Source organism: Purpureocillium takamizusanense, chromosome 12, assembly GCF_022605165.1.
Source record: "Purpureocillium takamizusanense chromosome 12, complete sequence".
Lineage (NCBI taxonomy): Eukaryota > Fungi > Ascomycota > Sordariomycetes > Hypocreales > Ophiocordycipitaceae > Purpureocillium > Purpureocillium takamizusanense.
Window position 1 is genome coordinate 832,476 of NC_063079.1, and position 20,601 is coordinate 853,076.

Genomic DNA, 20,601 nt, shown 5'->3' on the forward strand with positions numbered 1-20,601 from the left:
GCACCACGTGGGAAGAAAGCATCCAAGTCTGTACTGTTGAGACGTCTTGTCGTTCTTGCTGTTCTTTGAGGTGGCTCATGTCCATCATGAGGCGGAAACGGGGTCACGGAGCGGCGTTTGAGTTTCTCGTCCCGTCCCTCCTCCCTCCAGCCGTTGCCGAACTCTTCGCGCAGCAGGCGGCGGTGATGTGCCGAGGCTGACGGGCATGGGATTTTCTCGCCAGACGCATACCGTCCAGGGAACGCCACGCAGCCACAAGTTCCCTGGCAAATATTTGGTAATGATTCCACGCGCGCACAGTTCAAGGTTGGGGGAGCAATCGCTCGACTTACACGTATTAGTTGAAGTGGACCCCGACATTTTATTCTTGGGTCTGCTTTTGCGAAAAAGGCGCCATTGCTCGGCAGGGGGGTCTAACTAAGACTCGTTGCCAACGGTCCCCTAAAATCTCACCGGCTAATTCCATTCCGTGAATGGGGCGACGGCGAGTCTCTGGGTCTATCGCCTGTGGTAGTACGTAGGGGGTATGCTCACGGCGACCTCCAGGAACCGCGGCGTTGCATCTCATAACGGGGCGCTACTTGTTCATATGCATGTCAAGTCATGGAGCCCGTCGCATTGAAGGTCGAGGCTCGAAGGCCAAGATTTGGCACGTCCTCCTCGCTTGCTTGTGACTCTGACGATACGTAACCGGCGCACTTTTCTGGGACTGCGAAGGTGGCAAGGTCGCTCAAAGTTACCATTGTTGCCAGAGTCCCCCCTGCGAATGCGCGCGCGTATGCTCCGTCTGGGAAGCCCAAAGCTCATGACAATGCGGATGAGATAGATTCGCACCCAGACTGAACACCGGATCCCCGATGCGCATCCCTGGGTTGCGCTCTCGGGCGGCAGACCCGGCGGCGCCTGTTGCAGTTTCGGCAAGTCAGTTCTTGTAAGTAGTCCCTCATCGTCGCGAAGCTTCCTTCCTCGTGTGCATTGACCAGCCCCGGGGAGACTGGCCGGGCTTACACGAAATCGCAGTGAGGGCATTGACGGACTATGGTCGACGTTTGAGCTGCGCGTCGGTACTCCAGCACAGAACATCCGCTTCTTGCCCGGTACCTCGTCGACGTTGACGACGGTTGTCCTGCCCGAGGGATGTCAGGGTCAGTGGAAGGACTGCGCCGAGCAGCGGGGCGGCGTGTTCAATAAGACGGCGTCTACGACGTGGGACGAGATCGGCCTGTTCAATCTTGGCTTTGAGAAGGGCCTGGGATACAGTGACAACGGCGACTTTGGCCAGGACACAGGTTTGTCACGCCTTCTGCACTCTGCTGCAATAAATGTAGGACATGATATGACTGACCGGTTGCGTTCTCAGTCGGGCTTGGATACCTCGGCAGCGGCGGCCCGGTGGTCAACAAGTCCATCATCGCAGGCGTCGCAGGATCTGAGTTCTACCTCTCCGTCCTCGGTCTCAAGCCGGAGCCGACAAACTTCACCACGCAAAATGACCCGCAGCCGAGCTTCATGGAGCTGTTGAAGAAGCAGGCCAAGATCCCCAGCTTGTCCTACAGCTACACAGCGGGGGCGCCGTATCGCCTCAACAAAGCCCTCGGCAGTCTCGTCCTGGGCGGCTACGACACCTCCAAGTTCCAAGACACCAACAAGACGCATCGCTTCTTCAGCGACCAGTCGCGTGACCTGACAGTCGGGCTGCAGTCCATCACGACGAATGCCACCGGTGATGAGTCCAACCTTCTCCCTTCTGGCCTCATCAACCCTTACATCGATTCCTCCATTGCCGAACTATACCTTCCTCTTGATGCCTGCCGGGCATTTGAGAAGGCCTTTGGCCTTGACTACAACGAGACGGCCGGCATGTACTTTGTCGACGACAAGCTACACAGCAAGCTCATAAGGAACAACCCATCGGTAACGCTCTCGATAACGACGGCCATCCAGGGCGGGGACAGCTTCAATGTGACTCTCCCGTACGCCAGTTTCGATCTGCAGGCCAAGCCGCCGCGCGTGAAGAACGAAACGCGGTACTTTCCGCTCAAGAGGGCCGACAACGACACGCAATACACTCTTGGGCGCACCTTTCTTCAAGAGGCATACCTAGTCGTCGACTACGAGCGCAGCACCTTTGCCGTCCATCCGCGCGTGTGGAACGCCAGCGCCGTGTCGCACGTCGTGGCCATTCTGCCGCCAGGCGCGGAGACGTCAGCGCCAACGACGCCGACAAATGGCAAGGACGAAGGTGGTCTGAGTTCCGGGGCCATAGCCGGAGCGTCGGTGGGCGCCATAGCGGCGTTCGTTCTCATCGTGCTCCTGCCGCTGTGGTTCTTCCTGATCCTGCCGCGACGCCGCAGGGCGGCCGAGATGAAGAGCAAGGCAGCATCCGAGCAAGGTGCTACGAGCTCGACGGATGGCGTGGACGGCGCAGCAGCCGGTGCGACCTCAAGCACCGCGGATGCTGCTGAGGATGAGAAGACGGCTGAGATCGAAGGTGACATGCCGAGACCAGAAGTCGAGGGTGACACACCAAGGCCCGAGGTCGAGGGCGACACGCCGACGCCCGAAGTCGAGGGAAGCAGGCCCACGCCCGAGGTGGCGGGTAGCACACCGACCCCCGAGGTTGAAGGGAGCCATCCTACACCAAAGGGAACAATGAGCGAGCCGGGCACGATGAGCGAGCTGGCCACGCCGTATAGTCCGCCGCCCGCAGAGCTCTTCACCCCGCCGCCAGAGCTCTTGGGTGTTGAGATTCATGAGATGCCAGGGAGCGATGTCCCGGAATTGGCTGGGAGCGACGTCCCGCATGCGGGGAGAAAGCAAGATAAAGCATAGCATGAAGACGAAGTTCCGGGGTGAGAATCGAACCCGAGACAACTTCAACGGGTGGGAGGGCGCTGCCGACGTCGACTGCAGACCGGGCGTTGGGACAGTTCGGGTACTAATTGATCAGAAACATTGGCGTACCACACGATAAAGAGGGGTGAAACAAAAGGTTATTCGAGCAGGAGAGTGACATGTAGCGAGATATAGCTCATGTACGTTTGCACGATGATTACGGGAGAGTGTAAGACTTTCTCTGATATTTGCTTAAAGAGGCTGCATGAACAATAGCGAATGCGGCCTCCAATCACTCTAATGTTCTCATTCGTGCCGGCCTGTAAACTCTCTACAATCCGCTGATCAGTTCGATGCCGGCATATTCAGCATGCAGCATGCTTGATCCGTTTGCTCAGCTCTCATGACAAACGGTCGTTGCTGTTGTAATGTCCAATCAGACTACTCGGCGCAGGCCAACTGCCGCCAAGTACTGTGTGACGGGCACTGCATACTGGGCACCTCAAAGTTGATGCGAAGAGCGAAGGGGTTGTCTCATTGTAGCAGTCGAGTTCTCGTCCCGACATCGATAATTAAGCCGTCACCATGATGGTTGATGTTGACCGGCTCCTCTGACTGCATGTGAAGAGATGGTGCTGCAAGAGCTGTCGTCTTGGTTTCCCGATGATCCGACGGCAACTTGTTTGAACGAATCGATCATTCATGCTTCCCGTCCTATCATCATTGGCAGCCCCAGAGTCTCGGCAGTCGGCAATCAGTTGCCACCCTCCGGTCACACAACCTATATCACGGCAGTAATGCCCGTGTGAAAGAGTTTGCCATGGGCGAGGGCCCGAGCATACGTAACCTGACGGAACACAACGTCCCGCACAGTTGCTATGGCAGTTGAGCCAAGCGGGGACTTTGCGCAGTGTGCTATAGTTCCACTCGATGAATGCGCACGCATCCAATATTGGACACACGACTGTCGGCAAGGTTGCAGTTTGCATGTCGAGCCGCGCTTCGCCAAGCTGAACTAGTCACACACGGCTCGTATATGCACATGTTGCAGCGTTGTCTTTGTCCGGGTATGTCATCGCATTGTTGCACCCGCGAACGGAGAAGTCGGGGGACTCCACGATGAAGCCGAATCATAGCAGTTATGCAACCGTGAACAGAGCATTGGAAGTACAGGGCCGGGCTCAATAGTCCAATACTCACTGCCGTACATAGGATCAGAAAAACATTTAAACCTCATGATGGCCCCCCAGCTGATAAAATGTCTAGACATGAACCTCCAGACACATTATCTGACGCACAAAGTCATACCATCAAGTCAACACAACAACCGCTTCAAAGCAAACTTCCTTCAAGCGCAAAAAAAAAAAAGACTACCAGCCATGCATCTTCACACTCTCCTCGCGTGCGCAACTGCCCTGTTGATCCCCCTTTGCGCGGGTCAACTTCGGTGTTACGATATATCGAATTACGGAAGTCACATTCACCGGTGCTCGTCGTGCGATGAGGGGTACCGTTTCCAGCCTGCGGGAACGTGCGACATCGGCTTTGAGTGCTGCAAAGGCCAGTGCTGCATATACGACGACTAGTGAGAGGGATAGGGACTGGACGAGGAGTCCACAGTCTGGCTGTGAGGCACTGCGCGCTGCCATGCTACGTTGATGGTAGGTTGACGCGGGCGAAGCGTGGACAACTCCTTGACAAGAAGCTTCGTTGGAGGACGGCCAACCAGGGGGTGTGAATGCTGGAGGTTCGGGATCAGACGCAACTTGCAGCTATAGTCATTAATCACACACGTTGGGTAGCAACATTCGAAAGCTAATTGATGGCTCTATCCATGTATTGCATTATTTGGCTTTTTGTGGATATGTATCATTGCAGGTCTCGAGGCACCATATTCTCGGGTGGCGTAATCTGAAAGGATACGCTTCGCCTCAACTCTCGGAGGTTCCCCAGAACAAGTCCCGGTGCTTTAAGACGAGTATACAACTGCCAATGCGCCGCGTGTATGTCTCAACCATGGTCCTATGCAGCAAAGGCATTACCCCATTTATATGTACTCAACGCAACCAGCACGGGCATCATGTTCACGTTGCCAACGTCACTGGGCATGGGTCAGAGTCTCCCAGCCCACAAACAGAGTATTCGCGCCCGCCGGCCTGTGCTTCATGGTAAAGCCGCCCGACCACGGCATGTCGAACTCGCGGCCCATGGCGTTCCAGCCCGGCTCCGTCACGTCCTCGAGGTGGAGCGCGAGCTTCCCGCCGCAGAGCCACGACGGCACCGGGGCGGCCCCGCCGTTGGGGTCGTACTTTGTCTGGAACTCGAGCGCGTACCGCAGGCGCGTGCCGACCTCTTCCTTGTAGAGGTCGCGCCCCTGGATCTTGGACGTCTCGATGATGTGCGAGACAGACGCGATGCCGTACCCCGTGTGGGTGAGGTCTCGGCAGATCTCCATGGCGATGCCGTCCTCGAGCCCGCGTGCGATTTGCCCATCCCACCACCAGTTTTGCTTCTCGTCGGTCATGCCTGCGGGCTTGACGGGGCGTGGTCCGTCTCTGTTTGCGAATGAGCGTGGGTTTCCCCCCCGTCCATGGTTAGCTATTGTGGTTTTTCTCAGGTCGGAGGCAGCATCTGATTCTGGCCTACCCCCGGGCGTTTGGCGGGGACGTACGTCTTGAGATAGAAATATTGCGCTGCGCTCCTGAGGAAGCGCTTCATGGTGGCATCGTACGTGGCCTTGTCGTCGAGGAAGACTGCAATGCCGATGGCGGCCTCGTTCAAGACTATACGTGCATAAGCCTAGTCAGAACACGCATATATAACGCCGTGAATTCCACCAGAGACAAGGATACCTGCGTGCCGCCTAAGAAAGACACATAACATACCGAGCTCCCAGTTGTTGGGATTCCTGGACCCGTTCTTCACCAAGGGGAGATACACCTTCCGAAGCATGTCCCCAAAGGCAGCCACGTCGGCGCTCTTCCACCCCGCGTCGGTGTACCGTATGATCTCCCCCGCGCGCACCCAGTCCGCCGCCGCCCACGCCGCCTGCAGGGGCGCGTTGGAGTTGGTGTGCGCCTTGACCGTCTGCGCCCAGGCGTTCATGAAGCCGATGGCGCGGTCGGCCCTGGCCCTGTCCCCGGTGGCCGCCCACATGAGGGCGTTGGCGTACGCGGCCATGGCGTCGGCCCTCTCGTCGCGACACCCGACGTCGGGCGTCGAGTACGGCCCGCACTCGACCGTCGGGTACGGCGTCGGCTTGGCCCGCGTGGCGAACTCGTGCTTCTCCAGGGCGGCGTAGGCGGCCGCCCACGGCTGCTCTGCGTTGCCGACCTTGGACGCCATGAGGTCGAGGCGCGCCTGGTCGACGAATATGCCCGGGTGTTTGAAGACGGCGCGCTTCGCTGTATCGTCGGCTTCGACGGTCTTGGTGGGAGGGGGGATGTTGGGCTGCGGTGCGGCTTGGACGGTCGCCATGGACGTGATGGCCGCGAGGGCTGGGAGGCTCATGGATAACTTCATGATGACCTAGCGTCTGGTGTTTGCTTGGAAGGTGCCCGAGACGCCCACGCCAGGCCTCAGAGATACAGAGTCTTGGATTCTTCTCCGTGATTCTCGGCACAGAGAAGAATCAGTATGGGAAATGGCCAATTTATAGGAAAAAGGCCTCGCACCTTGATGACACTACGCTACTGCGCTACCACGCTCACTGTCAGTCGTCTCTCTCGCATGCGAGCCGGGCTCCTAGCCCGGTCCTTGTCCGTGTTCACTCAGACGAGACATCTCTTCGCTTGCATTGACTCTGTGCGGCAGCAAATAGGTCGGCACTCGCCTGCAACGTGGGCGGTCTAAGCCAGTCGTGGACTATGCGCCGGCCTCGCGCCCCGTCGGTGGCCAACGGGGTGATAGCGTCTACGATTGATAAACCCCTCCTGAGTCCTGCCCCTCCCCTCCCTGTCTGTCCGTTTTCCACGTCGTCTTGTTTGTGATGAGCACCTACTACTAGCGGCCGCACGCGGCGGTCCGCTGCGCCTCCGGCACTTACGCTTACGCCGGGCAACAGGGGTCATGCCGGGGAACGGGGGCGATGCGGGAACAAACCCCGGAAGCTCTCCCGCGCGCGTTAGTAGTAGTACAATAATACTACCACGTTTCGCAAGTGTGGCGCTTTTTCGTCCGAACCATTGATCAGGATGGGATGGATGGGATGCGTGCCTGGCTCGTATCCAGGGTCTCGGGACGAAGAGCCCGTATGTACTACTACGGTCCGGGCATGCGGAGGATTGCATGTGATGCCAACGATGCATCCCGCAATGTTACATGACATGGGACGATTTAAACGACGGGCGTCGTGGTGCGGGCAGCCGTTGTATCTGATGTGGAGGAGAGGGCCGCGGGATGGCCGCATGGCGCCGCGGTTCCCGTTTTGTGATTGCGAACGTTTCGTCAGGGGAGATTTCACACTTCGGACATATGGAAAGAAAAGGACTAGGGGACGAATCTTGGATTCTCGAAGCGCGCAATCGTCTCACAGGGGTAACGTCATGCGTCTTCCGCTATCGCTTGGCATATTGTCATTGACATGTCCACACTCAAGAGTCAGGATCAAGACCATCATCGTCGCCAGAGCCGGCGACGATTTATTATTAAAATAGAATGATCTACTTGTCACTAAAAAGGCCATAAAATACGAGTATTCTTGACACTTGGCTTGTAGCAGCCGGCCTCTTACGACTCGACTGCACGGGACATCGTTGCCATCAACGTGCTCCATCCAGGCAAGGCGATCCCGTGCCGTGTCTGGCATGCGTGTATAAGCTTTAGTGGCCCAGGTTGGCCATCAGGTTCGGAGCTCCTTGCAGGGGACCCCGGACGACACCCTGGCCAGCGTTCTGGAGTAGATGATGGGCGACGGCGTCAGGGCCGTGGATGTCGTCGACCGACATGGCGTACAGGGCCATGCCGGCCACGTGGGGGCAGGCCATTGAGGTGCCCGAGTTGAGCTTGCCATCCATGTCATTGGCGTTGCTGGCCGATATGATATTGTCGCCCGGGGCGAAGGTATTTACGATGGGGCCAAAGTTGGAGCCCCCGCCATTTGGCCAGTTGGTGACAATCTCCCAATTGTTGTTGACGGCGCCGACGCTGAAGGCGTGAGGCGCAGAGGCGGGCAAGTAGTTCCTCGCGTCATGCTTGTCGTTGCCGGCAGCGACGACGCTCAGGACGCCGTGAGTGTCGTGGCCGCTTGTGTCACTCTTGTCACCCTCAAACCCAGTCCAGGCGTGCACTGCGCGACCCTTAAAGTCGCGGTGGGTGGTGCGGATGCCGCTGTCGACGATGTAGGCGAAGGTGCCCTCGCCGGCCTTCGAGTCGTACACATACATACTCGACGGGAGGGCCGCGCTTACGGTGGCTGATGGCACCAAGGCCCCAGGGTGACGGCTTCTGCATCATGAGCCCTCGCGCCTCCAAGGTGCTTTTGTCTTCCTCGAGGGACCACATCATGTCCTCTTCGACGTACGCAACCTGGACGTTTGTTTCCAATGTCAGTATAGTACTACCTATACCGCTCGCAGGAGGGTCGTTGGGCGGGGGAGACGTACATCAGCACTGGACATGATCTTGGCAATGGTACCATTATCGAAGTGGCCAGAATACCCATGGAAGCCTTGCTCGTGTACTGATACTTGACGCCCGCGAATTCAGCCTTTTCAGTGCTGCGGGCGTGAATGCCGTTCACCCACGACATATGGGCGTCGGTGGCCACGTTGTCCTTGAGCTTGACGATGTAGCTCCCCTTGATGACATCGGCAGTAGGGTTGCCTTCGACGGGCGCGGCGACGGCCAAGGAGGCGAGGGCCGCCGTAGCGGTGACGACAGACTTGAAGAACATGGCCGAGCGACTGGATGAAGAGGGCGTCCAAGTGAGTCTGCGTTGCGCTTGAGTGTCAACGCCATTGTAGGTTTCTCGTGGACGGCCTCGGGCTTTATACTTGGAGATCGGATCCGTAACGCGGCCGTATCGACTTGGCAGAATGGTCTGAGCCATCTGCCTTACTGCTCAGTTGTCGGTCCTCGAGGCGATCGTCCACGAGTTCCGACCGTGATGTCGCTCCGGAGGTGCCGGACCGGACAGGCAAGCATATGGGTACGCCTGTGAGCCTCACCCAATGAATTAGGCAGACGACATCGCAAGACGGGCTGTGTAGCTCCGGAGAAAGCCATCTAGGCCCATCGGTTCAATCACAAGACGGGCTCTCGGAGTGAGGTTGAAGATGGACCAGGCCTCTACCTATTGGAGCGGTGAGGTCAATCGAGAAGATGTCAGAAAAACGATCAACGAGTCCGGGAATGAAAATGGGCTGTGCCGATCCCCGAGACAGCGGATCCTGCCGAGCGCGACTTTGTCCAGGAGGCAGCCAACTAAGTGGTTGGCAGTTGAAGGACAGCTACGCATACTCTCGAGTAAGCGGAGTTGCGAAATGCGACTTCATCTCACGATGTTATGGAGCGGTTCAACGTGCAGTATCGGAGCGGCTGGGTATCAAATGCTATGATGGCACGCACGCACGTGCAGATTCGTCGTTTGATCGGTATAGTCGGCATCATCATGCCCTATACCGAGCCGGACATGGCATTGCTCCTTTCCGACTTCGAAATCAAGACATGGAGCTGAAGAAGCTGCCGGCAGGGACACTTCCAGTCTGCGACACGCAGTTTCTTGCCATGACTCTACTAAGCAGTCCATTGCTGCTGCCACCGAGATCGCGAAAGGCCAAGGGCATGGACGAGATCCTATCCGCGCAGACATAGTGTCATGCTCGGACATAGCCTGGCCGTGACGTTCTTGTTCACATAGTCTGACAGCTGGCTGTTGTCTGCCGCCGCCGCCGCCGCCGCCTATTGCTGAGGCATATCCACTTTGTTACCTTTGATGGTTCCGTCGCGCACGGACAAGCCAAGGGTTCATGAGTTGCCAGGCGGCATCCGCGCCGAACAACCAGAATCATTGACGGTTAGGCCTAGAAGACGGGGATCACGAATAGTCGCCAGTTGAACGCCAATGTGTCTCATGGCGCAACCTAACGAACAGGCTTTCAAATGCTTGCAGAACCGCAATCGCACCAAGAAGTCAATATACGGAGCAGTGGGAACCTGCTGACGATGCCCTTGCGCCAAGGGGAAAATGTGATGGCCTGCATCCCTCGGCGTGGTGTTTACCGCCGCTTACATGACAATGAGCCCGCTGATGGAGTCGGCACTCGGCACCGTCGCCACGTGCGCAACAAAACATGCGAGTGATTTCCGGGGGATTGTTGCCACGGGGCGAGCACGTTTTTGCTTCTCGAATCCATCACAAGTCGATAACTAGCAAGCGGGATTCCGACGGTTGCCGCAGTGAGGCAATATACAGAAAAGCGGTCCGGCGGGCTGGCTTGTCGCTATCAGTCAGAGCTGCAAAAGAATGGCAGTCTATGGTCACTCACAGCAAGGCGCAAGCTCCGATTACTGTACGGGAAGTGGCGGCCCCAACCTAGTATGTGTGTACGTACGTACTCCGTACCACAATGGAGGTGAAGTCCCGTCCAAATTAACTGTTGCCGCCATGACTCCTTGGGGGTGTGGAGATGCCACGAGAAAGAGATGATTGCTTTGATGCTTGGCGGTCGAGGTTGCGACGTCGGACGCTCGGCGACGGGGTCACGGGCTGTCATGCTTGGATATGACAACCTTGAACCCCGCTAATAATCGCAAACGGCTATGGTCAATATCGGTTCGCCACGAGGTCTGCGTGACGCTTGATGGAAGCCAAGCATCGCTCCATTTTGCTGGGTAGGAAGGATATAGGGTACTTCGTAGGTTGGAAGCAGAGGGTCGGGGAGAAGCAAAGGGAGAGAAACAAAAGCGGCAGTCCGGCGTGAATGTGAAGGAGAAAAGATGTTTCCTTCTTGCAAGTCGAGCTGAGCCGTGCGCTGTTTGGGACTTCGATACGTAGTGACGTACCTCAAGATTCGCAGCTTTTTCCCCGGGCTCGGCACTTGACTGCCCCGAACAGGGGCGGGAATAAGCGTCGCCTGCCCCCGGCGTCACCTGATTTTGGGTACTGCGCCCCATCGTGGGGAGACTCTTGCAAGCGCTAGGTCGCTTCCGTGGCGCAGCAGCAGCAACAGTAGCCTCGAGAAGCATCTGTCCATCATTCCAGCCACTGGCCGCGCGCTGCAACAAGCCAACCACCAGCCACCGCCAAGCCACCGCGCCTCTCAGTCAGCAGCAGCTCAACGAGCGTCGCGCGGCGAGCGTTATTAGGGGGTTAGGAGGCAGATTGGTAATACGTCACCACCAAAATCTGGCGACGCATCGTCAGCGCCCGCCGTCCGTCCGCCGCCGAGCTGAACTAAACCTCCGTCACGGTTGGTGCTTCTCCGCGCTTCCACAAGCGCACTCCGTAGCATACTATATAACAAGGCCTGCGGTGGCGCAACCTCCTACGTGCTCTCGCCCGCATTTGTTGAAACGAGAACCGGACCTTGCATCTTCGATCTCTCCCCTCTCACTGGGAAGCGTAACCTCCACTGCAGCCACAGAGACCCCAGTCCACTATTACCCCCTCGCCCGGCAGTGCGCTCGCTGCATTTGTCATCGCCAGGGCCTCAACTTATATCGAGACACACGCACGACTCGCGCACGCCACTGCGTCAACATCAGCGTCAGCGTCAGCAGTCACCGCCGTTACTATTGAGAAACGACAGCGACGTCCAAAGTAGGAACAGAAACAACACCGACATCGTCCCGGTTGTCGTCACCGCGACCGCCGCCACCATCATGGCAGACGAGAGCCAGCCAACAACACCACCATCACCGGCAGCGCCCACCACGCCATCCGCTGCCGGTGGTTTCCTCACCATCGTCGTCTCCCACCGCAAGCACAACTACACCTTTGAGCTGCCCGACGATGCCACCGTCGCAGACCTCTTCGACGACGTGGCCGCCACCCTCGACATCCCCGCCTGCCACCAAAAGATGCTCGTCCCCCGCGGTCCCCTCCTCAAGATGCCCTTCAAGGACCCGGCCATGACCCTGCACTCGCTGCAGGGCAAGACGCTCACCCTCATGGGCACCCCCGCCGCCGAGGTCCAGGCCGTCAACACAATGGCCGACCGCGTCGCCCGTCGCAATGCCGCCCGCGCCGCCGCCCATCGCGCAAAGGCAGCAGCAGCACGCCACCACAGCAACCACAAGCCGCGCTCCGTCGTCACCACTACTTCCGCCGACGACGCCCGGTACACCTTCCTCCAGGTCCGGCCCCTCGACGGCCTGCCCCGCCCGGACCGCAGCCTCGCCCTGCTCCACCGCCTCAAAGAGGATCCGGGCATCCGCGCCGCCATGCGCAAGCACCGCTTCGTCGTCTCCCTGCTCACCGAGATGGAGCCTCTCGCCCACACCCAGACGTCCCACGAGGGCACCTCGCGCACCCTCGGGCTCAACCGCAACCGCGGCGAGGTCATCGAGCTGCGCCTCCGCACCGACGCCCACGACGGCTACCGCGACTACAAGACCATCCGCAAGACGCTGTGCCACGAGCTCGCCCACAACGTCCACGGGCCCCACGACCGCAACTTCTGGGACCTGTGCCACCAGATTGAGCGCGAGGTCGATGCCGCCGACTGGAAGACGGGCGGCCGCACCATCAGCGGGGACACGTCACGGTACACCATCTCGGGCCAGGGCCGGCACGTCTACGACGAGGACGAGGACGAGGGCGGCTGGACGGGAGGCGAATTTGTGCTCGGCGGGGTGAGCAGCAGCAGCAGCAGCGCCGCCGCCGCCGCCGAGGAACCCGGCATGAGCAGGAGAGAGGTGCTCGCGCAGGCGGCCCTCGAGCGCCAGCGCAAAGAGACGGGCGCCGAGCGCAAGGCCTGCGACGCCCTCGCCAAGGGCTGGCGGCCGTGTCAGCGGCCAAACCCCGACGAGACCAAGTGATCAGAGGGCGGGCCCAGGAAGTACTCATGATGGCGTTGTATCTGCATTTTATGGGAATTTTTTTTGTTTTTCTCGCAGCATTGCGTGGAGTTTTCGATTTGGATCAGGACATGTTGGGAAGCATGGGAGCATTAGTAGTAGCGAACGACTGTCTGTGTCTGTTCTTTTTTACCCAGCATGGTACAGCGCAGGGTCTTGATTTCATTAGCGTAGCTACAAACACATTGGATCTGATTTCATGATGGCTCTGATTGACTACTTATATATGCACACAGGTTCAAACACGATGCCGTGGCACTATATTTGTACAAGACAGACATACACCCCACGCACGCACGCACGCACGCACGCACGCACGCCCTCACTCGCATAAGTGTCCCACTCTGTGACCACCCCCGTCATGCAATCTCCCTCTCTTTTTTGTTTCCCCCTCTTCAGAGGCGCCGACTCAATAAGGCAGCGGATCCAAGTCCAGCCCCCGGACCGTCAGCGTAAACGAGTCGTTGCGCGAGTAGCTCCCCGCGGCGTCGAGGTCGAGCCGCCCGCGGATGCAGTCGCGCAGGTCAATGTCCGCGTAGATGATGCCCTCGTCGTCCTCCCACTGCGGGCCGGCGAGCACGTCGCCAAACGGCGAGACGATGCACGAGCCGCCGCGCGAGGAGAAGGAGGTACTGCCGCCGCTTCCTCCTCCTGTCATCGTTGTCGTGCCGTTTGTCGCCGTCGTCGTTGTCAGCGTGGCGCTGCTCGTGCCGTTGACGTGTTTCGCGCCGGCGCCGTTTAGATCGCCAGCGACGGCATCGTCGTTGTCATCTGCGTCGCAGCATAGGACAATCTCGTTGCCGTCTTCGTCAAAGACGGACTTGCGGCGCTTGTGCTGTGGGTGGTGTCGCTGCTGCGGGCTGGTGCTGGTGCTGGAGCTGCTGTGGGGGAGGGCGATTTCGAAGCCCTCCTCGGTGATGGTGGAGTTTCTCCTCGCCGCCGGCGGTGGCGGGACACGATGCGTCTGCGCGTGGCTGGCCTGCTGCTGCTGCTGCTGCTGCTGCTGAGAGGAGGGAGGGCCATCGGCGGAGCGCACACACATGTTGCTGCTCACGACGAAGCAGCGCCCCTCGACGCCGACGGTGCGCATGAGCCCGAGCCAGGCGTCGCGGCCGTCGGCCGTGGGCGCCAGGTAGAGGTTGACGTTTTGCGCGTACAGGCTCTGGCGCAGCAGCGGCATGTAGTTTTCCCAGCAGATGGCGGCGGCGAGGTTGACGCGGACGCCGCGGAGGGTGGTGCTGACGGCGCGGAGGGTCGCGGGCGAGCCCTGGGCCCAGACGAGGCGCTCGGTGCCGGTCTGTTGATTTGCATGGTACGAATCAGCATCATGTTTTGTGTGCAGCTACTCATCTCTTTCTCTTGTCTGTGTCGTTGTACGCGGGTAGGCGGACGGGTGGAGGAGAGTCGGAGGAGAGATGATGATGGGGATGGATGGATGGATGGAGGAGCGAGAGGAAAGGGTTGGTTGACACTTACGGGCAAGACTTTGCGCCGCTTGCCAATGATGCCCTCGCGCGGGCACACGTAGACGACGGCGCAATACAGGCTCCCGCCGGCCTTTTCGATGAGGCCCGTGACGACGAAGACGCCCGTGTCGCGGGCGATGCGCTCCAGCTCCTCCCTCGTGCCGTCGCCCCTCGCCGGCGGCAGTGACGCACCACCACTAGTAGTAGCAGCATCATCCACCACCGCCGTCTTGGGGTCCCTTGCGGCGACGGAGGCCAACTCACGGCGCACCCAGCGGTCGCCGGCGCCGGCGCCTCCCTCGCCGACCGTGTCGCCGAGGTCGACGGCGGCGTCGTAGTAGCGGGCGTACTCGTCGCGGCCGGCGGCGCTGCGGTCGCCGACGACGCAGCCAAAGGCGCTGCCGCGCGGGTACCCGCCGATGTAGGCCTCGGGCAGGAGCAGCAGGTCGGCGGGGGCGGCGCGCCGGGCGAGGGCCTCTAGGTGGGCGAGGGTGGCGGCGCGGGAGGGGCCCGTGGCGGGGGAGGCCGTGGCGACGCGGATCGTCGTCGTTGTCGTGGAGGCCATTGTGGTGGTGATGGCGATGATGCTGCTGTTGCTGCGGGCGGAGGGAGGTAGAGTAGGACAACGAGGGGGTGTTTCTGGCGTTGTCGCTGTTGAAGCGCGGCTGGACGGTTGCTCTCCTCGCGATGGGGGGGAGCTGCCCGGGTAGCTGGCTGGTGACGATGGAAGCCGGGCAGGCTGGCTGGGTAGGTGGCTGTCTGGTGCTTGAGTCCTGCCGGACGGGAGGGCGGACTGCGCGGGTCCAGGCGTCTCGCTTATACGAGTGACAGACAGAGGACCTCACGAGAGCACTCGGCAAGCTGAGAAGGCGGATGAAGATGAGGGGAAGAAGGCCCAGGAGAGGGGGATGTGGGGGAGGAGAAGAAGGACGACGAGCAACAAAGTGGATGGGGATGAGGGGGAGGGATGCAGGTGGTGGTGTTGGAGGGGTCGAGAGTTGAAAACGGTACTGCATAGTTACCGCTAAACATGCCTACCTAGTACCAATAAAGTAGAATCGTGAACCTTAATGGATGGACGACTACGGGGCAGAGGGCGCAGCTTCTGCGATGCAGATTGAACAGCATGTAGGTCGTCGTCGCGCCCTTGACAACATGAAGGCCCCGATCCGACATGCTAATAACTTCAGTAACAGTGGGATGCGATGCACTCCCGACAACTTACAACAAGCAAGCATAGTATTACAACGTTATATCGTACCTGCAGTCCATGTCCTCCCCCCACGCACTTGGACGGATCCCGAATCGACACGACTGAGGCTTGGCCCCATCCGGACGGCTTCATGCCAACTTAATCACCCCTCCCCCAACTCACACTTGTTGGGTCGAGAGAGGGAGGAGGAGGACAGCTGCCCAATGTCAATGCCGAGTTCCCAGCCCCGAATTTGGATTCCATGATTTCCCCTCCTACGTGTCGGCGCAGCACTGGATACTTAGTCATGTACGAATACTTTACTTGACCATCAAAAAAGGGACCCTTGGACGTAGGATAGCCGGTTCTTTATCTAGTAGCTAACTTACCTAACCACGGCGGGAAGGAACCTTAGTTAGTTGGCTGTTCCCCGCAGCGGCCCGCGGCGGGGTCGACAGGTTGGCGGCAGTACGTAGCTGCAGCACTGCCCGTCCATGCTCTGCCAGCCCCCACTGAAGAAGAGCAGTTACAGGGGAAGGCAACCTATAACCATGTATGTGATGGACGGCCATGTGGTTGAGAGCCGAGGGCGGGTTTGCAAGTCATGCATACATAGTGCGGTGTCACTCATCCGAGTCTCATCAGCAGCCGCAACGTGCCATGCGCCGGCGCTACATTTCGGCAAAAAGCAACAAGCGAGTCCGCACATTTTTCAACTGATGAAATGAAATAACTAGGCTCTCGACGACGACCGTCCTCCCGCTGCAACTGCTGCTCCGCCCTGGGGACATTCACATCAGAGCACGTTGAATCCATAAGCACCTATCTAGACACCTGCAGGCGGCCATCTTCCAGAGTTTGAGAAATCTTGTCCACTGTCTCCAGTTGGCAGATGGGACATCATCTTCCAGACCACGTCTCTTCAATATCCTGTTCATCCCTTGTCCTGGAAGTAGGAATGCCTTGAGGAACGAAGTTCCGAAAGGATTTCTATGGGCCAGTTTTTACATCCTTCAGGTGGTTGAGAGACCAGTTTTTGAAGCTTCATTCCTATTAGCCCAATGGACAATCTACCGGCGTTTTCTCTGCTATCACAACTACGTAAAGACAGACCACGGTTTCCCCCTTCCCCTTCCCCTAAGGCCAGGGCCGGAGCTATTGCCTGTCCCTCTAAGCTAGCTCAGTGGCCAGAGACCCGTGCTGATGTCAGGACCGCTGAGGACTTCGTTCCTCAAGGTCTCCATCTGCCGTCGGAGGTTGGTTGGTCTAGTCATATCAATGGGTGTGGACTATGTATGATCCTACGTCGCCGCTCCGAATCCAGAAGGGCACCGTGCCGAGGGGAGTTGTTTGTAAAGCGGTGTACATGGATGATGATGAATGATGAACGACTGTTTGCATGCGCCTAAACAGACGGCGGGGGAGTGATAAGAACAGCTGCGGATGAATATGCTCAAGACAGATGCCATGATTCTAGACACGGACACCGGCGCCGACACTCGTTTTCTCTCTCTCTGTCGCCAATTTCTCTCCTCCATCTTCCCTTTATCGAACCCCCCTTCTCTCTATCTCCCCCTTCCTTCCTTCCTCCCCTCCCGTTACCCCCCTGCCTGGCACATAGCAAAAGCGAGAACGCGCACACACACACACACCGTCCAGCCCCTACAGCGTGACAATGCTGTCGAGCTGCTGCGGCGCAGGCCTCAGCACGGAAATGTCTCCTCCGGGGGGCGCCTGCAGCTCACCGCGCTTCACCGCGCGCCTCGCCGCGCACAGCCCCGCGTCTGCCGCCGCGCGCACATTGTCCGTCGCCGCGTAGCGCACAAACTCGATGTCGTCGTACGGCCACGTCGTCGGCGACGCGCCGGCCACGGCCGCCGGCACCTCGAACGCGGCGGCCCGCAGCACCGACTGCCCCTGCGGGCCCGCGTAGCCGAAGAGGTCGACGCCGACCTTGCGCGCGACGAGCGCCCACCGCAGGTGCGCCCCGAGGTTGAAGTTGGAGTAGTGCCAGCTGCGCGTGCGGGCCAGCTCCTGCGGCTGCGACCCGTTGGCCGTGATCTGGCTGTCGATGAGCCCCCGCGCGAGGGCCGAGGTGGCGCGCGCGAGGGACCGGTCGCCGACGAAGAGCGCGAGCGCCGAGATTTGCATGTTGGCAAAGGTGCCGTGGTTGTTGCTCTGCGAGGCCTCCTCCTTGCCAAAGGGCGATTCGGTCAGCCACGTCAGGAAGCGCCTGTTCCACGCCAGGAAGGCTGCCGAGTCGGCGCGCGACCAGCCCGGCGCTGCGTCGCCGCCATGGCCGCTGCCACCGCTGCTGCCAGACTCGAGCACGGCGACGGCGTCGAGCACGTTGGTGTACTCCTGGCTGAAGTCGATGATGCCGATGGCCCGGCCCGTGTTGGCGCAGGGGATGATCTGCGCGTGGTCCAGGTTGGGGTTCATGGCCGTCGCCGGGTCGAGGAACCACGTCCGCAGGATGTCGGCCGCGTGCCGCGCGTACGCCTCCCGGCCCGTGTAGTACCACGCCAGCGAGAGCACGTACGTCGAGTTGAACATGCGGCCCACGGCCAGCCGGTCCTGATACTGGTCCGCCTCGGGGTTGCGCACGCCGTCGCGTTGCACGTACGGGCAGCCGTCGGGCGTGTCGGGGTTGGGCCACCAGTACGGCGCCTGCGACGCGTAGTCGTGGATCGTGCCGTTGGGCGGCGCCGTCGTCTTCGTCGTCACCGTCCAGGGGCCTTGCTTCAGCCAAACGTCGGCCTGCGCCGTGAGGCGCCCGAGCGCCGCCCGCAGCTCCGGATCCGGGTGGTGCCGCGACGACCAGAGCCGATCCTTGGCCGAGGCGAGGCGCTCGCCGTCGATGACGACCGTGTTGGGGACCCGGGAAGAGCTCCCACGAACGGCGCTGGCGGACGCCGCGAGAGGCAGCAGAGCGAACAGCAGCAGCTGCATTGTGGTCCAGGAGTCAGGGGTATGTCTTGCGAGCAGCGTTGACCGGTGCCCTGCCCGGGAGACGGGGATGGGGTCAACGGCGGAGACGCCCCATGGCTTATAACTCTCAAACTATACCTCATGTCCACGTCGCTGGCACCCCCCGTGATTAGAATTGTAGTTGAAGTCGACTGTGGTCAGTTCAATTCTGGAGATAACCCACCAATCAAGCTCCGATGACCCCTGGTCCAACTCAGGTCCCCCGCGTGCCGCGCGGATGAACTGTGGCGGCATCAGCAACAAACAACCTCTTTGGTCGATCATCGTTGGAGGCTTCTTCTTCCCCGGATAAACCGACTTCTAGTTTGCTGCAAGCCCCAAGGGTCCATCATGTCTGGCGTGGGGAAACTGTTCAGAGTGGTGGAAAAGCACCACCCGCGACGCTCCCCGAGCTCCGGTTCCGAACCCTTGGGGATGGGCAACGCGCGGGGAAGCCGCTTAACCCAAACCGACGTCGGTGCCTGTTCATCTGTCGAGCTCAAGCGGCAGCAAACTCCGGTGTAGAATGAATGGAGGTCAACCTGCATTGCCTGGGTGCCACGAGCGCGTCACCTCGCCTTGTCCGGATCAAACCGCCAGCTCAACGTCGCCGTTCTGCCAACGCTGCCGTCCACTGAGGCGATCCAGCACGTTTCTGAGCCACATTGGCGTGTATCGCCCCGGGTAAACCTGCTCCAGGTACAGCGGATTGGCGAGCATAGCGGCCAGCTTCAGCATCACTGCGAGGGCACGTCGTGGCCACGCCGAATGAGGCCTCATGTTTTGCCAGTGCTTGTATTCTAGCATGAGAATGACGTTGCCCACGAAGTGGAGGGATTTGATCGTCCTGGGGCGCAGCAGATCAGCCCATGGTCTGTTGAAGCACGTATTACGCGGGGGGGAGGTGGGGCGCGGGCTCTTACACAACGACTACAAGCGCGCCGAAGAGAAGCTTCCACTTGCCGTCTGCGGTGTCATGATAGCTCATCCAAGACGTAATCCTCGTAATAACCACTGTAGCGACAATCACCGCGGCTAAGCTCAGCAGTGCCGCAAAGTGATGGAGCCTCAGCACCGCCTGTGGATAGGCAAGCATTATAAAGGATAAAACTGGGACGCAACATTCTGCCTGTATTTCCGGTGTCCGGTTATCGAGAGTCAGTTGCTACTCCTTTAACCAAGGGAAAGGAAAAAGACTAGGACGCAGTAAGGCTACTCACCCCGAGCAAAGCATTAGTGATCCGGCCAGCTTCACTACTCGTGGCAATGAACCAGACGAAGCCAAGGACCAGCGGCACGGGCAGAAAGGCGAAAAAGTACGCCGCGGTCCTCAAGTACCCGTACCTCTCGCGGCAGTAGCCGTGCAACCGCAAGCCCGTCCCTATCCAGCCCGGGGCGTCGGTCGGGTACCCGCAGAAGCCGCACATGAAGGCCCTCCGGCCCAGGAGCCACCACTCACCCTCGGGCTCTATGCCGCCTCGTTGGGCCTTGCAGGGGACGCACTCCGCGACCAGCATGTACGGCGGGGCCAGCGGTCGGATTAAGGGCTGCAGCAGGTGCCGACAGGACCTTGCCGTCGTGAGGCATCTGCGACAGGTCCGGAGCGAGAGCTTGGCCAGCCTGTGCCGGAACACAGCCGCAAAAGCTGAGCTCGGGATACTTTGGTAGAGGGGAAAGCAGGTCCGCCTCAGCCGTATGACTTCTCCGAGGCTCAGATACCCCAGAATCTCGAGCCAGACCTCGGGGGGCAGGCGCCGAAGCTGGTCGAGAAACGTGGGTGGCGGTTTGGGCTCGACCGCCGTCAGACTAAGTGAGGAGAGGTCTTGGAGCGGGATCTGTGGGCCATCCTCGCCATCATTCGAGGCCAGGACGGCACCCGTCTCCTCATCGACGGACCCTCGGCTCCCGTTGCCTGCTGTTGCCCAGGGGTAGCCCCAGCCCCTAGAAGCATCTCGTCCATGCTGTGAACCGCTGTCCACCTTGTCCATGATGAGCCGTCTTGTCTGTTGCTCGGCACGTATATCCTGTCGACGGTTTGCCGTAATTCCGGTCGTACCCACGGCTCTGTGCTCGACAAGACACACGATAAATGACGGGTGAAGAATGAATTTCTCGAGT

General features: G+C 59.7%; 8 protein-coding genes across 8 annotated transcripts; 2 read left to right on the forward strand and 6 right to left on the reverse strand.

The window, feature by feature from the left end:
• Nucleotides 1-857: 857 nt before the first annotated feature.
• Nucleotides 858-2,832, forward strand: JDV02_010464 (uncharacterized protein; the record flags this gene model as incomplete). The annotated part of the gene is made up of 3 exons (XM_047992206.1): nucleotides 858-931; nucleotides 1,021-1,289; nucleotides 1,361-2,832. The coding sequence occupies 3 exons, from the start codon at nucleotides 858-860 to the stop codon at nucleotides 2,830-2,832; spliced, it is 1,815 nt and encodes a 604-aa protein (XP_047848220.1).
• Nucleotides 2,833-4,757: 1,925 nt separating this feature from the next.
• JDV02_010465 (uncharacterized protein) lies at nucleotides 4,758-6,666 on the reverse strand. Its single transcript, XM_047992207.1, has 4 exons — nucleotides 6,510-6,666; nucleotides 5,721-6,436; nucleotides 5,507-5,618; nucleotides 4,758-5,390 (listed from the first exon to the last, which is right to left on the reverse strand). The coding sequence occupies exons 2-4, from the start codon at nucleotides 6,355-6,357 to the stop codon at nucleotides 4,934-4,936; spliced, it is 1,206 nt and encodes a 401-aa protein (XP_047848221.1). The 5' UTR covers nucleotides 6,358-6,436; nucleotides 6,510-6,666; the 3' UTR covers nucleotides 4,758-4,933.
• A 989-nt stretch (nucleotides 6,667-7,655) lies between these two features.
• On the reverse strand, nucleotides 7,656-8,219 carry JDV02_010466 (Oryzin; the record flags this gene model as incomplete). The annotated part of the gene is made up of 1 exon (XM_047992208.1): nucleotides 7,656-8,219. One exon carries the CDS (start codon nucleotides 8,217-8,219, stop codon nucleotides 7,656-7,658), a length of 564 nt encoding a protein of 187 aa, XP_047848222.1.
• Nucleotides 8,220-8,336: 117 nt separating this feature from the next.
• Nucleotides 8,337-8,884, reverse strand: JDV02_010467 (Oryzin; the record flags this gene model as incomplete). Its single annotated transcript, XM_047992209.1, has 2 exons — nucleotides 8,337-8,361; nucleotides 8,439-8,884. The coding sequence occupies 2 exons, from the start codon at nucleotides 8,882-8,884 to the stop codon at nucleotides 8,337-8,339; spliced, it is 471 nt and encodes a 156-aa protein (XP_047848223.1).
• Nucleotides 8,885-11,245: 2,361 nt separating this feature from the next.
• Nucleotides 11,246-13,130, forward strand: JDV02_010468 (uncharacterized protein). Its single transcript, XM_047992210.1, has one exon. It carries the CDS (start codon nucleotides 11,659-11,661, stop codon nucleotides 12,814-12,816), a length of 1,158 nt encoding a protein of 385 aa, XP_047848224.1. The 5' UTR covers nucleotides 11,246-11,658; the 3' UTR covers nucleotides 12,817-13,130.
• On the reverse strand, nucleotides 12,913-15,309 carry JDV02_010469 (Nitrilase). The gene is made up of 2 exons (XM_047992211.1): nucleotides 14,332-15,309; nucleotides 12,913-14,152 (listed from the first exon to the last, which is right to left on the reverse strand). Exons 1-2 carry the CDS (start codon nucleotides 14,884-14,886, stop codon nucleotides 13,265-13,267), a joined length of 1,443 nt encoding a protein of 480 aa, XP_047848225.1. The 5' UTR covers nucleotides 14,887-15,309; the 3' UTR covers nucleotides 12,913-13,264.
• Nucleotides 15,310-17,114: 1,805 nt separating this feature from the next.
• On the reverse strand, nucleotides 17,115-19,353 carry JDV02_010470 (uncharacterized protein). The gene is made up of 2 exons (XM_047992212.1): nucleotides 18,668-19,353; nucleotides 17,115-18,597 (listed from the first exon to the last, which is right to left on the reverse strand). The coding sequence occupies exon 2, from the start codon at nucleotides 18,463-18,465 to the stop codon at nucleotides 17,176-17,178; it is 1,290 nt and encodes a 429-aa protein (XP_047848226.1). The 5' UTR covers nucleotides 18,466-18,597; nucleotides 18,668-19,353; the 3' UTR covers nucleotides 17,115-17,175.
• On the reverse strand, nucleotides 19,072-20,471 carry JDV02_010471 (uncharacterized protein; the record flags this gene model as incomplete). Its single annotated transcript, XM_047992213.1, has 3 exons — nucleotides 19,072-19,330; nucleotides 19,407-19,612; nucleotides 19,704-20,471. 3 exons carry the CDS (start codon nucleotides 20,469-20,471, stop codon nucleotides 19,072-19,074), a joined length of 1,233 nt encoding a protein of 410 aa, XP_047848227.1.
• Between the last annotated feature and the right edge of the window lie 130 nt (nucleotides 20,472-20,601).